An 18198-nucleotide genomic window follows, 5' to 3' on the forward strand; every position below is an offset into this window, starting at 1 on the left:
GATCATTTTGCAATATATATGTATATCAAATCTTTATGTTGTACACTTAAAACCAATATAATGCTATATGCCAATTATATCTCAATAAAAAGTTTATTCTCTAAAAAAGTTAAATAATTTTGGAATTGTTTACCTAGCGAGGTAAGAATCTAATGTTTTTAACAAATAACTTACTTATTTTTACATCTGTATTAATACATTGAAAATTCTGTTTCTTTTATTTGTGATGTTACTCTTTTTCTGTTATACATTATTAGATAAAGTAAGGTTTGTATCTCTGGAATAGTTTATAGAGAATGGCCTTAACTGAGTTAAAATACCAAATAAATAGGAAATCGTCACAGGCTATTCAATAAATAAACTCTGAATCGAAATTGACACCAGTTTAATTTTATTCTGTAATCAACTAAATATTTCAAATAAAACAAATACAACTAAAAAAGTCTCCAATTTTTGCTTTAATTTCACATTTCATACATTGCACAATTTTTACAAGATACTCATTTTAATTGTTTCATAACTTGGGGAGAGAGGAGGCAATAATTCTGCCAGATGGTTAAATACCCAGGGGATTTCTGCTCTCATTTTCCTCGTTTGAGAGACATAAAGCAGTTTTTACTCACAGCATAAATTCTAGATAAAAACCATACACTTTACTTACTTCTCATGGTAAACATTAAGGATGACTCACAAGCAAAAGATAGACTTGTTACTAAATTAATGATCTCTTAAAACCTTACGTGGCTATAAGGTAACTGCCAAGTTTGTCCAAAAACAGCTTACAACAAATTCGTTATCCTGCGAGCTTTTTTTTTCTTTTCTTCCTTCCTTCTGCCCTTCCTTCCTTTCCTCCTTCTTTCTTTCTTCTTTCAGGTATATTGCATTAGAGAGCATCTATTTATAGACATTTACTATAGACATCTTTTAGCATAATTGTCCTTGAAGAACAATGGAAGATGTAAGCTAAATAAAAAACAAAGAAAATGCTATACAGAATCTTTTATTAAGTAAGAGTTATTCCACTCTTGAGCCATATTCAGATACTATTAGCTGGGACAGCTGCATTGCAGAAACTACAATGAGAGTACATTTTTCTTCACGGAAAATTCCAATGTTCAGAGAAACAAACAGCAACATAAGCTAAATATTCATTATATCAGAAACAAACCACAGGTCTTTTGAGTAATAATCCTGTGAACTCGTGTCCTTAAATGAAAAAGGGCAGCCACAGGCATCTGGCCACTGAAGCTCTCTTCCTTTAGGAGGGTGGCTACCTGTAGAGGTGGACTCCTTAAATAACTATCTGCACCAAGGACCATTTGACATAGTTTAACGTTTGTGCAAAGACTCTTCACAGAAGCTGAAGTTGAAATTCATAGAGAAGCAAATAAAAGATGATGACCAATGAGTCCATCCAGGAAGGAGGATTCTTCATGGTTGTAACACCTATTTGGCTGAAAGACTGTCTCCCCACTAACCCTTCTGTCTGTGAAGTTGCAGAAGATCCCTAGATAATGCACTTTCCCAGTTGCTAGCTTTAAATGTAAGAAATAAAATTTACCCCTTAAAAAAAATGTAAGCTCAGTGTTAAAATTTGTTTTTAGATCAAATGAATTGGATTTGCTGTTGTTGTTTTTATAGCAATATAAGCACAACAGTAAAGAAATGTTAAATCACCGTGTGAGTAAAAACAAGGATTTTGCCTTAGTGATGTGGATAACTATTCTTGGGGAAAGCACAAAAGGAGTCTGGGGGGAAAATAAGTGTCAGAATTACTATAGGATCTGCAACACCCACTGAGTTCAGCGTCCTTTACTTGCTTCCCTCACTTCTCATAAATGAGTGGAATCAAGAAACTTTAGAATCTCCTATGTTCTGTCATTTTGTGTCCATATAATCCATTGAAAATCCAAGATGGTGATGTGGGGCACTTGTCCTTCTAAAGAAAATTAAATTAAAATGCCTTAGGATAGAAATTTTTTTTAAAAAATGTTATACACTTTTAAGTGATTTTTTTCCCCTTTATAGTCACACTGGACAGCAAATGAGGATTGTAAACCACAAATATCTAAAGTTTTTATTTTAGTCTAAAGTATATATACTGTATCCAGCTGATTCTTAGGTAAGAATCACTATCTTTAATAATTCTCACATCGAATACAAAATACATAAATATACAACTCTTTGGAAACATATTATTCTTTTGTGAGACAAAGAAAAAAGATGTGTTCAAAGAAAATGTGTTTTACATTGTAATGTCCAACTTGTGTGTGCTCGTTTCAGGTTAGAAACTCATTAGGCATTTGGGCCATGTCTTCAAAATTCTGTTTAGCCTATTTGTGATTTCCTTTCAATAAAAGACAAGAAAAGAGAGAAACAAAAGCACCCTACTCAGGAATCCGGGAAAGCCTTTATGATTGACTCATAGGCAGGTGGGGCTGGTGTTGAAAGGCCAATCCGAAGACTGTGATTGGACCAGTGGAAATCAGGACGGCCCAGACTGTGGGAAGTGTTGATGGTGGAGGAGGTATTGGATGAAGGGAAAGTCACCATGTGACTCTCAGTTTCCACGGGAAGTGGTGGACTTTGCAGAAATGGATGGAAAGTTGAGCCCCTGAAGCTTGATTTTCTTGGAAAGGAATTGGCTTGTTCCAGGGAAGCTTGGCGCTGGAAAGTGAGGCTCGCCAGGCTGAGGTTGCTTCGACGTTCACAGCCACTGTGGCGGTAAAAGCCAGTTCTGTTGAGGCCGTGGGTGTAAGAAGATCTAGATCTCCGGCTTGAACTCCACTGTGAGATGGGGGCACTGGCTCTTCTTCGAGAGAAACAAACAAACAAAGCCCAAATAAATCCTCCAATTACAAGTACAGTTGCCATGGACACTGTGAAGGACATTATAACGCCCTCTGAAACAAAGAAAACAAAGAGGCAATTTGCTTTGTAAATAGGTGTCCAACTAAATACATAGGCAAAATACAAACGGTTACTACGGATTACATGATTAACTTCGATTTCGGATTTGGGAAATAGAAGATGGTGCTAGGTGGATGTGAATAAATGAAGCGGATATGCTTCCGTTTATCAAAGCAAGAGAATAAAGGATACAAAATGAGATTTTTTTAACTGTAGCATTCCATATTGCTTATGCTATTTTATTATCTTTAAGAAATTAGTAATTAAAAAGTCTCATTTTTTTAAAAAGGCTGTTCTTTAGCTCATAAATTTTATGGAGTTGCAAATATAGTCCAGAGATTATTTCCTTTAGAGTTACAGTAGCAACTAATGTGCCAAAAATTGATAAAAAAATTTCATAGTCACATTGACTTTGCCTTTTCCTCTGTCTGCTTTCATCATCCCCACCAATGTCTTCCACCCGCAGGCTGCATGATGCCTCACTTCCTGTTCTCATTCTGAGACAGGAAGTGCTGGGCTAGAACCACCTGGGGGGCTGACTGATTTATGTCATATTTCCGGAACTCTTGGACTCTCACCTATATCTTTGACTCATTGATGACATGACCTATGCAGACTACTGAGCTCTTTCTTGGTTCCCAACCTGGTTCATGCTGTTATCATGCCCTTGTGATATTGAAATTCCTGTCCCCTGAATCCCCATGGAATCTCTGTTGTAACACCAGTATCCTCCAACTCACAGAACTTGTATTTGTCCAGATTTCCTGTTGTGAGGAGGGGAAAATGCCATTCCCAAATGGAAATTCTACCTTATCGCTTCTTCTTGTGAACTAAAAACATATTCTTGAATAAAACTGGGTAGCAGAGACCCTGCATTGAATCGAAAGGCATGCTGGATATTAGAAGACCCTTCTGGCCTTACCACCCACCACACTTACCGACCCTCTACCCCATGATCTAACCCACAAGCCATGTTGATTTTCCCACTATCCCAAAGCCTGTCTTTCTCTCTCAAATTCTGTGCATTTCAACATATTTTTCCTGATACCTGGATATAATTTTAAAATTTCTGTTTGGAAAACTCAGTATGCATTGAATTTTAAATACAGTCAACCCAACAACTGAGTGTGGTCCATGAAAGAAGACCAGCAGAAAATCCGTCAAGCTGACCCCAGCCCAAGTTGCCAGCCCACAGAAGTGTGAGCTAAGTAAATGGCTGTTTTAAGTCACTATGTTTTGGGGTGGATTGTTACACAGCAAAAGATAACTGATTTAGGGTGCCAAACTCAGCTCTATTCCTAACATACTGTGTGATTTTTATAAAATTTATTTAGACTCACTTATTTTATTACTTTCTTCAAATCAAGGAGTTAGATTTTATGATTGCCAAAGTTCTCTCCAGTTTTTTGTTGTAATCTATGATTGTATACACAAAATCTATGATGCAGAAATAACAAAACAAACCAATATTAACAAATACAAAAGAATAATTCATTTTTGGATATATTTTAGTGTCTTTCCACCTTATATTGTCACATTTATCTCCCGTGATAAGAGTATATTTGTTATGTCCTATTTTCACAATTATCACAAATGCTTATATCAAAATCCTCTAAAACAACTATTTATGTCAAATCTAAGCAATACATTCTTTATACTAAGAAGATGATTTCTGAAATACAAGATGATTTATAACAGATCTTCTAGACCCAGTATTGTTCTTCAAAAATGTCTTTCATCAAAATAATATTGTCATAGCCTTAAAGTTCAATTTCTTGAGACTGGGATTTCATAGAGTTAGGCTTTCTCTGGAAAAAGCAATAAACACAGTCAGAACCTAAAATTAGCCTTATTGATAATACAGTAAAATTCCACATTAACTTGTACTTATCAGTGCCCCAAAATTTGGAATCTAAAAAAGGGATTATAGAAAATCTGGGCTGCCAAGGCAGTGAAACCATGTAAGTCAGAATTTTCCAAAGTTTCTTCTAAAACACAATAGAGAAAAACAAGATGACCAACTAAAAATATACAAAACCATGCCTTCAGCATAATTAGAAGACAGAAAAAAAATTCAAACTTCAATTTACCTAAACAATAAACAGTGGGGGACTTCCCTGGTGGCACAGTGGTTGAGAATCTGCCTGCCAATGCAGGGGACACAGTTTCGAGCCCTGGTCCGGGAAGATCCCACATGCCTCAGAGCAACTAAGCCCGTTCGCCACAACTGCTGAGGCTGCATTCTAGAGCCTGTGAGACGCGACTACTGAAGCCTGTGCAGCTAGAGCCCGTGCTCCGCAACAAGAGAAGCCACCACAATGAGAAGCCCGCACACCGCAAGAAGAGTAGCCCCCGCTCTCCACAACTAGGGAAAGTCCGTGGACAGCAACGAAGACCCAATGCAGCCAAAAATAAATAAATAAATAAATTAATTAAAAATAAAATAAGCAATGGAAAATAGAAACCGGTAAATTAAAAATAAATGATGGGGCTTCCCTGGTGGCTCAGTGGTTGAGAGTCCGCCTGCCGATGCAGGGGACGCGGGTTCGTGCCCCGGTCCGGGAAGATCGCACATGCCGCAGAGCGGCTGGGCCCGTGAGCCATGGCCGCTGAGCCTGCACATCCGGAGCCTGTGCTCCACAACGGGAGAGGCCACAACAGTGAGAGGCCCATGTACCGCAAAAATAATAATAATAATAATAAATAAATAAATGATGGAAAGCAGAAACCAGTAAATTATCGCTCATACTTCTACCACAAGCTATCATGGAGAAGAAGGGCAATTCTGGAAATACTGTAAAAATAGTGAAAAGGTGAACTTGTCCATGATCACGCTGACTATAGGAAACAGACTTACAAGTGAATATAGGTATGGGAAGAGGCAGTCTTGGAAAGTAATCTTCCTATAGGGAAGAAAAGAATCCAAGCACAAAAGATCTCATATTTTATATTCTATTTACGTGAAATGTCCAGAGCACACAAACTATATAGACGGAGAGTAGCTTCGTGATGGTCTAGGGCAAGCGGATGAGATGGAAGGGAATGGGAGGGACCTCTAATGGGGACAGGTTTCTTTTTGAAGGACAAAATGTACTTAAATCAGATTGTGGTGGTGGTCACACAACCCTGTAACTATTAAAAAAAAAAAACCATTTAATTGTATACTTTAAGTGGGTGAATTACATAGTCTGTGAAATATATCTCAGTAAAGCTGTTTAAAATAAGAAAGAAAGAAAAGATTAGGTGCTTTTGGGGAACCACAAAATAAAGGAAAGAAGAGGCAAGATTGAGGGGAAACTTGGGGATCCTTCAAAACAAAAGAAAATTTAAAACAAAGGACATACAATCCCTCCCCACCTTCATCTTCTAAAAATAAAAATCAACCAGTAAAACCCAACCAAACACACACATACACGCACACGCACACACACACACACAAAGTCAACCAGTAAAAAAAAACACGCTTTGCTACACTGAGGAAAGGATGAATCTAGAATGACTCCCAGGTTCTGGCGTGGGCAGGTGAGGGTGGATAGGTGGATACTAGTATCATTCATCCAAACAGGGAGGAAATGTGAGAATGTAGAACTGGGGCTGAAGCTGATATTAGGAAGATGTGGAATGTGTGTGTCCCTGGGACATCTATTTGGAATTCAGGGTTAAATAAATATGGAACTTAAAGAGAAGCAAAACTGGGAATCTTCATGCTACAAGAGTTCAACCATCCATGGAAAGCACTTCTACTAAAGGAAAGGAATATGTTTATAGAAGCAAGTTGAGAACAAACTTCCAGGAAGACCAGAATTTAACTGGTGGTGGAAGTCAACACCAGGGAAAAAAAGAAGGGCTAATTAGGGTGGTCCACGGAGACAAGAGAGATTACTAGCTCTGAATCAAAGTGAGGAGAGAATTTTAGGTAGTACTGATTAGCAACCAGATGCCCCAGAGATATTTACTATTCACTTGTTAACACATAAAGCACACACTAGATACCAAGTACTGCTAAGTACAGAGAGAGCAGGGAAGAAAATAAAGTCTCAGTCCTGGTAGAGTTAACATTCTAGAAGATTTAAAATAAGAAAAATGTCCTTTAGATGTGGCAATGAGTGGGTCATTGGCCACTTTACCTGCAATAAGTTGGGGGTCAGATGATGGAAGAACATGAGTACTTCTCCAAGAAGTTCAACCTCTCCACTGTGGACAAAGAAGAGGCTTGAGCAAAATTACCCATTAGGAAGGATGAAGATGGAGCAGGTAGTGACATCTGTGGTAGACTGAAAGCAGAGAAACGGGGAGGATGGTGAAGCAATGATTCAAACATGCAGTAATAATGGTTTAATCTGGGAAGTTGTAGTAAGAATAAGAAAGAACCTGGTCATGGGAGACCCAAAGTGAAAAGAATGTAAAAATTATTCCAAAGTATCATACCACCTAATGTCCTAGAAATAAGACGTTGAGGGGGGTAGTGGTGATAAACTGAGGCTTAGATGCTCTTGTCCCATGATGTAAATGATAATGTTATTGTCTAGCAGTAATTTAATAATCAGATTAAATTATGTTTTAGAAATTTTAGCATCTGCTTACTTTATTATACTTACTTGTCTTTGCCATTTTATGCCATAATAGTTTATCAGAGAATAGATTTGCTGGATCAAATTTTAATTATTAGTATAATCATTATAAAGTCCCTTTAACTTTTGTGTTGCTTGTAATGGCTACCTAAATTCTGGATTTCACTGGAAAAACTGTTTTAGTTGCTCTTAGAAAAGAGATAAATAAAAATCATGAACTACTCAAATACTTCATAAAACCCAGTCCTTTCTCTTCTTTCCAAATAAGTATGTGAGTCCAGGCATTTTGCTAAATTTGGTTCTTTGGTTAAGAAAAATACCTAACTTTACCATATTTCAGTGAGTTTTTGGCAATCTTTGTTTTTGTGTGGCATATTGCACATAACTTGAATAATTTATTATTGTACATTGTCATCAGTTGTCCCTGAAAGAGTTTATTCATTAGTTTATACTCCAGAGATTCCGTGAGTTGATTACCGTGAGAAACACTTTAATCAAAGAATATGAATAAATTCACTCAGATATTCTGTCTTCCTATTTAGAATAGATGAATGAAAGATATATTATGATCCATCTTAATGTTATTATACCTTTGAGTAGGAAAATAATGCATTAGGTAGACACTTCACTGGTAAACTATAAGCTCCTTTTAAATTTGAACTTCTATTATTCCAAGGTAGAAAGGTTTCACTAAAACTGTGATTAAGAAAATTTTGATGTTTGGAGGAATACAGTTTATAAAATGCAAACCTATTTTTATTTTATTATTGTGGTAAACAGTAATATGCATTTCTAATTCAATTAATTTAATTTATAGTTCTCGGGCACTATTTTAAGTGTACTATATCACTTAACTGTCAAACAACCCAATTAGGGGAATGCTTTATTTCTTTGGTGTGTTCTAAGAAAATATTAACCTAAAATGAAAGTGAAAATGCATAAAAACTGTATCAATTTAATACCAGATTTAGTAGCCTGTTACGGACAGAAATACTTGGGGAAAATATGGTAAGGCAGTATTATGTATTCTACAGTTATACTTTCCTAAATCAACAGCCTCCACTGGAGAATTTTAAATATCAACAACTTCAGATATAGAATCAGAGATACAAGGTTTCAATGAAAACAAACTCTTAAAAATGTTTCAGCTCACACTCCTAATTTTATTTTTTATTTCTTACTTTTTTGGGGGGCTGCACTGAATGGTGGGCAGGATATTAGTTTCCCCACCAGGGATCGAACCCGTGCCCCCTGCAGTGGAAGTGTGGGGTCTTAACCACTGGACCGCCAGGGAAGTCCCACAGTCTCCTAATTTTATTGATATTGAAACAGAGTCTAAGGTTTATGTTGTAGAACTAACACAATTTATTTTAATAATTGAATATTGACAACTAGCACTGGTCAGGGGGGCTTTCACTCAGGTATGACATAAAGTGAAAAGACAAATACTCTGGTTTGCAAAGTACATGTCCTTGCTTTTGTGTATAAACCAATGTAACCACTAGGGTCTGATGGAAGATTCTAAATATCTCAGGATACAAGCAGATATAATAGATAAGATTAAAGAGACATATTTATTTCGACTATTTCAATTTAAAGTTTACAAGCATTCCTATACATGGTCTCAGTGTATATGCCGTTTGAGCCTCTCTACCACAGTCTCTTCTGACAAATAAAATATTCCAAAAGGTTAATCTATAGAGAAAAGTAGCATAAGGTTCATTTCAAGAAAAAAAAGAAAATAGAAACTTTTAAAATGTAGAATCAAGGGGAAATAATTTTACTTCACGTAATTACAATATAATGCAACTTAAAAGACCAAAGGATTGCCTTAGAAAAGGTAGATCTCCCTTAAAGGAAAAAAGGAAGAAACTCTAACATTAGCAGGGCATAGCATATAAATTAAGTGTTGTTATCCTATTTTGTAACCTGTGTCTATACAACTACCAAAAGGCCGGCACGTAAGTCCTCAATAAATGACAGCTATGATTACTAATGGTTGCATAACTTTCCCAAGTCATTTGACCCTTCCTGGCCTAATGATAATGGTCACTATAGTCCCTTCTAATTCTAAGATTCTAATATTGAATCTGGTTTTCAATAAATCTTACCCACACCTAGAATTCTGTCCATTAGTGTCAAAATTTAGTAGAGGTCACCATCTAGTGGCCTTGAGTTGAATTGTTCTGTTATCTGAAAAGTGATTTTATCTTTGACAACAGAACATTGATCAATTCACAAAATCTTTTCCAATTGTAAGAATCATTAAGCTTAGCTATCACTGAAGTAGGCTATGCTGTTCTTGGTACCCTGGAGTATATAGGAGGATGGTTCAGACAATAAGACTTCAGTAAAAATCATTTTTAGGAAGAATTACATTTAAGGTTCAGAAAACTTTTAATTACAATAATTTAAACAAAGAATAAATATTTCCTATGTGTATCTCATCTCCCGGAAAATCCTATTGGGTCTGTTTTCAGAATATAGCCAGAATTCAACTTCTCATTATCTACTCTACTACCTCCCTGATGCTCCCAATTTGATCTCAATTATCTGTGCTCATCACTACTCTTCCCCTGGCTCATTCAGCTCCATCCACACTGCCCTGTTTGCCATTCCTTAAACACATCAGCTGTGCTCCCAATTTAGGGCCTTGTGCTTGTGGTAATCTATTCCTGAAACTCTTTTATCAGCCATCTACAAGGGTGACTTCAGGTCTTTGATCACATGTCACCTTCTCATTGAGGCTTACCCTGACGGCCCTATCTAAATTTTATCCTGTCCCACTTCTGATGCCTAACTGCCACCCTTGATTTTCTTTTTTCTTTCTGGATTACTGGAAACTAGACTCAATTGTAGGACAAGTAAAAATCTGGGAGATTTGGAAGTAGTTTTGACCAAAGCCACAAGGCATAAGTCATACTCTGAATATAAGTAGTCAACAGTATTGTTAGAGTGGAAGGTAAGTTAAATTATGTTCAGAAGGAACACGGTAGACCATCACTTTCTGTGTGTGATAAACTAACATGTATCAAACCACTGGGACCAATTATAAAATACAGATCAAAAATATGTTTTTAAATCTGGTTGAAGCCATCAGAGGCCTACCCAAACTTTGAGGGAGCAAATTCTAAGAGAAAAGAAAATCTCTCATACAGTGATCTGTAAAGAGAGGCAGAAGAGGCAAAAAACCTGAGTAGAACTCTGCAATCTCAGTAGGCTTGGAAAACAAAGCCTGGATTTCAGGGAATACCAAGGAGGATAGACTCTGGGAAATATTCTAGACTCTGAGTTGGACTTCCAAAGGGTTATTCCCTAAGAGTAACAGCAAATAGGAAAAAAAGTAGACCTCACAAAGATAGAAACACAGTTGACCCTTGAACAACACAGGTTTGAACTGCACAGGTCCACTTATACATAGATTTTTTTTCAATAAATACATATTAGTGGTTTCCTCTGGGGATGATGTAGACAGGGATTGACTAGGAGTGTCATTAGGGAACTTTTGGGTTGGAGATAATGTTCTGTATCTTGATCGGGGTTTGGGTTACTCAGGTGTGTATGTATTTGTCAAAATTCAGCAAATGTTCAGTTATGATCTGTGCACTTCATTTTTGATCATTTTACACATTTTATTGTATGTATGTTTGACCTTAAAAAGAAAAAAAAATATTGAATTCCTGTTAATAAAAAAATGCTGAATTAATTAGGGGGAAGTGTACTGATATCTGCAATTTACTTGGAAATATAAACTAACAGATTGGTAGATAGAATGAATATTATAAAAATGTTAATAGTAGAATCCAGGCAGTAGGTATATGGATATTCCCTGTAAAATTCTTCAAATTTTTCTGTATATTTGAACACTTTCATAATAAATTTTAGAAAAACATATGAGAGAAGACCATGAGCAACTTTAAGTTAACACATTTAGAAATTTACTTCAAATGGGCAAATGCCTAGAAAACACGATTCCTGCCCTAAAGCAATCAAAGAAGCAGTAGAATACCTGAGTAGTCCAATATTGTTAAACAAATTGACTTTTCATTTAAAACCTTCCTATTAAAAGTACTACCTATAATTACACTGGTGATTTTTTTCAAACATTTAAACAATAAACAATGCCACTCTTACACAAATGTTTCCAGATAATAAAAAACAATTCCTACTCTGTTTTAGGAAACCTGCATAACATTGATACCAAAACCTGACAAGGCTATTATAAGAAAAGACTACTATAGGCAAATTTCTCTCATTAATGTAGATGCAGAAGTTCTAAAGTCAGGAACCTATCAAAAAATACATTCTTCTAGGCTCTGCTCCATACCTACTGAATCATAATCTCTGAGCATGGAGTTCAGTGAGAGATGAATCTTCAAACTTCTCTCTATGGAACTGAGATACAGCAGTTTTAAAGAAAAGCATTTGTTATTCAAACTTCCTAAGTAACTGATATAAAGGAAGTAATTAGAAGGCTGTTAATAAGAAATGTCCAAGAGTTTTTAAAATGGAAAGTAAAGATATGAATTTGAAATATAGTCAGTATTTGTTTACGATTTGGGAAGAGGAAATATAAAGAAGATCTTTGGGGTGCATGGTCAGCAAATCTTTCTCCCTCCTCAACATCTCTGGAAACAACTTACTCCCAACTGCTGAGGTAGGTCTCTAAGTGACATATTTTTCCACAGGTTAAAGAATAAAATTTTCAGCTATTAACCAAGGTTTTCTGCCCTTGACTGCACTTGATTGACCAAAAAATCAACTAACGATCCTCCATTTCAATTATCTGGTAGAGGATTAGGGCTGTTATCAAGAATACCCAGAATAAAGAAAAAGGTAATGTTTAGAATTGGTAATAGGATTATTAAATACATAGAATAGATGATAGTCTTGAAAACCAATTGTTTTACTGCAATCACTAGACAACGTGAGACAGAGAAAAGTGTTTTGGTTTTTGTTTGTTGCAGTTTCAAAATGCTAAGAGCCTAAAGGACTCAAGAACATACCTTTTTACTATAATGAACTGTATTGGGAAAAATAAACCATGGTCTATGAGTCATGCCCTTGTCAATTTGGGCTGCCCTTTAAATACCATAGACTGGGTGGCTTAAACAGCAGATGTTTATTTCTCACAGTTCTGGGGTCTAGGAAATCCAAGATCCAGGTGCCAGCGGGATCAGGTTCTGGAGACAACCCACATCCTTGCCTCAGTGCATACACGCAGACAGAGAGACAAAGAGTACTATCTCTTCCTCTTCTTTTAAGGCCATTAACCCCATCATGGCGTCCCCACCCTCTAATTTAACCCAAATTATACCCAAAGGTCTTATCTCCAGATAACACTGCATTGGGGGTTAATGCTTCAACATAAGAACGGTGGAGGAGACATAAACATTCAATCCGTAACAAGTAAACTTTCAGAAGCAGCGTAAAGAGTAGATGTTTGGGAGAGAGAAGAAGGGCTATAAACTATGCGACCAGTAAGAGTCCTGGAGAGGGGGCCATCACTCCATCTCTGCCTGTGATGAGCTACAGATTGATTTAGGGAATGCCAGAGAAATTGGTATCCATTCCCAGCTTCTTAGAGGGATGCAGATGGGAAAGATGACAATCCCCTCTGAGAAATTCTGGGTCCCTGAAAGGCAGAGGAGGAATGAGGAAGTGTGGACATTAGTATATCCAGGTCTAGGGGTCTGATATACAGTCCAAATTCCCACAGCTCCAGGGTGATGGGAGAGCATTCAACATTGTTCTGTGCCACTGAGAAGGAAAAGTATGTGAATAAGAGCCAGTAGACCAGAAAGGAAAAATCATGACATTAGCAAATGTTGCACAGACCATACGAGGCAAATTTTATGGTAAGAGTCCTCAGCAGCGGAGGCAAGAAAAAAGGACAATTCCCCTAAAGCAGTAAGTAAATTGAAAATAATTATGTTAAATCAGGTCAAACATTTACAGTGACTTTCAAAACTACACAAATCTTTCTCAAGTCATTCACACTTCTCCACAAATACAGCTTGTGTGTTTTTACTTCTGCATATTTGCTGATAACACTTCTCCTGAACTCCCTGAAATTTCCAACTACGCCTTATTTATCTCACTAACACCTGACGTATTGACTAATATATAAGGAGTGGTCAGTCAGTGCTTCTGAGTAAACTAATGAACTGGATAGATAAACGGATGGAAGGATGAGTTAATAAGCTAATGTAGGAAAAATGAATGACTACAATGTTCTTCCTACAATTGTTTCCCTATTTGAAACTCATCTGATTTATAGGAACAGATAAAGCCTCATTTTTTTTTTCTAAGGAGGATTTAGGGACCATTTCTGCCACATTTGTCTTTCTAACTCATAACGATCATTGTCATTTTAATGTACATTATCTTGTATTATTCCATGACAGTATAGACATATATTTGCATATTTATGGACACATAATCTCTTCCAAGAGTGTAATCTTCTTGAGGACAGACATTATAGTTTTGGTGAGGATTAAATGAGGTGAATAAATGCAAGTTCCTAAGCCAATAAATTCCCCAATTTTTCACAATGTTAGCCAAAAGGGAAAAACACAAGTGGTAAGGCAAGAAGTATAACCAAATGGTTTTCTTTAAGATTCTGAATACCAAAAAATTAACCAAGTTTCACACCACTTGTCTATTTCATTAAAGCAGAGTGCAGCAAACTTTCACAGGTTATGTTTCCTGCTGCTTTCATGGGGGATGTTTGTAGGGACGGGAAATGCATCAAAGAAAGCAAAAGTGAGAAATGCAAGGTGGTGGTCTTCAGCTGTGTTGTCACTCTCAGGCCAACTTTATTGCCCACCTTTGCACTAATTAATAAGGTTTAATGGGTGATCACCGAAAAAATTCAAGCTATCACTATTGGTAATAACCTGGTATCATTATCTTATTTTTCAACATTCATTAAAGTAAATCAGGAAAATTATATTTGGAAAACAACTTTTATACAGCCTAAGTTTGGGAAATTCATATGGTTAAATGTACAAGTTTTGCTTTTCTAAACTCTTCTTTCTCTATTCTCTGAATTCAAAGTGCCAAGCAGACAATTGATTTTGGAAGCAATAGGCAATGTATTGCACTGTACCTTATAAGATTTTCAAATAATATTTTTGCAGAGACAGTGATGTAGATATCAATTTAGATACAAAAAGGAAATAAAAATTTAAAAGATCAACATTTATATTTTAGGAAATTTTTACATTTCATATATTCACATTTACATCTTTGCATTTTACACTTGATATTTTCTTGAACCCCAGAAGAATTCATGTGATCTTTTATATATTTTCCCCATATCATCAAACGTTATAACATTATATCTACTCAACATATTTGTTTGGCTTTGTTAATGCTTATCAAGGTAACACTTCCCTTCCTGATTTTCATTATTTCCATCTATTTTCTGTTGTATTCACAAAGTAAGATAAAGAAACACTAGGAACTATCTTTGGAACAATAAGTTTTAATTCTTTCTTAAGCATAGATTTCTATATTAAAAAAAAATTTTCAGGATTGGTAAATAGACTCCAATTAAACATTCTGTTTTTAATTGAGGTTTATTTTATGATTATTATCCATGTTTTAATCAGTAGATAATGATTGTTTTTCCTTAAGTCTTTAAGTAAACCTGAAATTTAACTTTGAATGGCCTGAAAAAAATTGATTTGGCTTTTACAGATTATTTTTTGCAGTAAGAATTACTTTACTTTTGAATAATCTATATAGTTACTTATTTTTGCAATGATGAATTTAGGGTAAACACACGCTAGCTATTTTTTAGCGTGTTTAGCACATTCACTTTCTCTGTAAAGGAGGACAGCAAACTGTATTGTAAGAAACCTATATAAGTAAGACTCCCACAATTCAAAGATTTATTGTCTATTGGTTTCCACATAGAATAACTTATTACCAAAGCCATTCTTTACAATATGCAAGTATAATTTACTTTCTTTTTCTTAATTTTTTAATAATTACATTATGATGTTTATTAATATCCCTCATTTTCAGACTTGAAACAAACATAAATGTTGATGGTAAAAAAGAATTAATTAATTCTTTCCATGCAGATTTCTGTGACGGTGGACGACCAGGTAGGTTGTTCAGAGCAGGCAGCATCACTGCTCATTTTTCACCGGATAGTTCCCCAAACGTACCTTGGAATCACAACGAAAAGTCTAAAAGAGTTCTCTGTGAAGATGAAACATTTGTTCGGGACCAGTAAATAGGGCTATCGATCTCTTCATAAACTCCATTATCTCCTTTAAAGTTTTTTTCTGGATTTAACTCAACTTGCCCCCTTTATTTTTAAAATTTCCCTGAACCCAAGCATCCGTGTCAATTTCATGTCTCAGCCCTTCCTCCCTGTGTCTCCAGCCTTGGAAGACTCGTGGTTTTGACCTCAGCTCCATCCTGCTGCTGCTAACTGACTAGAAGCCAGGTCTGAACCCAGCCAAAAGCTACTGTTGTATTGTTCCTTTTTTCCCCTTGTTAGGCTTTCTTTATAATGTTATTTGTGGTATTAGTTCCACTTGTTCTATTACAGTTTTTTTGTCTAATTTCATAATATGATTTCTTATTTAATCATGTCATCACACTCCTTCAGTACAGATTTATTATTTAGATTCGCTTTGGAAATTAAAGAATATAACATTGACGATGTAAGTTAAAATAATCTCTATAGAAATTCTCAGTTTCATTAAAAAAGATACATAATCTATATAACCGTAAGACAAATAAAACTTAATTTTCCAACAAATCAATTATCAATTTCCGAACAGCAATGACTTACAAAATTTTTCTCAGTTTTATTCTTATTGCTTTCTAATTAGCATTTCCTATTATTTTCTCATTATTTTGTAACACCAGCCATAATCTATATGTGTTGCCCAGATTCTCCTTGAACGACTTCATCGCCCACTTTATGGACATTTTATATGAACAAATTTTTTGTAATAAATTTATGAAAACTTTAGGTAATCGATTTACCATAAACAAAATGGCTCAGAGATTTCCAATGTTTCAATAAGTTTTAGGCAGTACATTTCTCTGCATCCTAATTTTAAATTAAAAACAGTTAAAGAAAATCTTACCCCAAAAGTTTTCTGGCCATGGACTCCCTAAACTTGTTGTGTTATTAGCCATGATATCCACAGGAAGAGAAGAGCGAGAAGAAAAGCCAGTATGTCCAAAAGAAGCACTTTGATTTTATGTCTTTGTGGTTCAGCAAGAGAAAAATAATTTTCACACAACCCCTCATATACTTGTGTTTGCATAAAAGGAAATAAGTATATCATGTTTCCTGCTTTTATACTCAAATTAGCAACTGTTTTTCTTATCTTGGAATTCCACACAGTTCCTGAGACACAAAACAATTTCCTTCTCGTCATTTCCTCAGCTGAATTGCTAAGTACCCTCCTTTCCACCATCTCCAAACTGCTTTGAGGATAAGAGGCTCCTTTTCTTGTTCTTTCCTCTTCTCCTACTGATACAGAGGAAGATTCCAAACTCTCAGCTACAGCTGAGATATAAATCTAACTGGGGTTAAACTTACATCGGATAAAGAAATAGACTGCTTTCCAATGTTTGAAAGCTATACTTATATAGTAAGTCGGTGGGGGGGGAACTCTTCAGAAATCCATATTCTGTTCCAGTACAATTAAGTTTATCTAATACCTATTCTATAACTCAGTTACTTACTAAAATTCTTAATGTCTCTTGCTCTATTTGGGATATTGATTTTGAAAAGTCATTTCTTTATTTCATAAATACCTCTCAAAAGTAATTTATATTTAATTTTTTATGAAAATTGGTAGGTAAATATGAGAAAAAACAGTTTCCACACTGAAGGGCCCTACTTAAAGCCAATTAGGGGCAACGTAAATGCAAACATTCAATTACAACAGAATGGTAAGCCCTATAGTAAGCAGTACAATGATAACAGTATGTTTTTCTTCATGGAGGAGTGATGACTTTGGTATTGTGTATGACAGTACGAAAATAATTTTACCAAGTGGAGAAAGAGTAATAAGATAGAAAGAACAACATCAACAAATGTAGAGAATGGACTTGAGGACACGGGGAAGGGGAAGGGGAAGCTGGGACGAAGTGAGAGAGCGGCATGGACATATATACACTAACAAATGTAAAATAGATAGCTAGTGGGAAGCAGCTGCATAGCAGAGGGAGATCACCTTGGTGCTTTGTGTCCCCCTAGAGGGGTGGGATAGGGAGGGTGAGAGGGAGACACAAGAGGGAGGGGATATGGGGATATATATATATACGTACAGCTGATTCACTTTGTTATGCAGCAGAAACTAACACACCATTGTAAAGCAATTATGCTCCAATAAAGATGTTTAAAAAAAAAGAGAGGAATCATGACAATTCATCTTGTGGGTATTCTGGATGACTATAGTGGAAAGTGCACTATGGGAAAGAATTACATGAGACTTCTCAGGAGACATAGATTAGTTAAAATTTCAAGAGTCTTTGTCCGCAAGCTTAACAAGCTTAGCCTGGATCCTCTGAGCATTGGGAAGCCATTGGAAGGAGGAGTAACAGTGCCCACCCGTGCTTAATAAATGCACTAAACTGCGTTCAAGAATCTGGTTTCCTCCATCTTTGATCATTAACTCTTGTGTAACTTGCATTCAGCCTAATTGTCATCACAGCGTGATTTGGTGTGAAGCAG

At 35.9% G+C, this 18198-nt stretch overlaps 1 protein-coding gene across 1 annotated transcript; it reads right to left on the reverse strand.

Moving 5' to 3' along the window:
• Nucleotides 1-486: 486 nt before the first annotated feature.
• Nucleotides 487-16787, reverse strand: MYCT1 (MYC target 1). The gene is made up of 2 exons (XM_067701744.1): nucleotides 16598-16787; nucleotides 487-2903 (listed from the first exon to the last, which is right to left on the reverse strand). The coding sequence occupies exons 1-2, from the start codon at nucleotides 16647-16649 to the stop codon at nucleotides 2392-2394; spliced, it is 564 nt and encodes a 187-aa protein (XP_067557845.1). The 5' UTR covers nucleotides 16650-16787; the 3' UTR covers nucleotides 487-2391.
• Nucleotides 16788-18198: the final 1411 nt, after the last annotated feature.

This window comes from Pseudorca crassidens, chromosome 13, assembly GCF_039906515.1.
Source record: "Pseudorca crassidens isolate mPseCra1 chromosome 13, mPseCra1.hap1, whole genome shotgun sequence".
NCBI lineage: Eukaryota > Metazoa > Chordata > Mammalia > Artiodactyla > Delphinidae > Pseudorca > Pseudorca crassidens.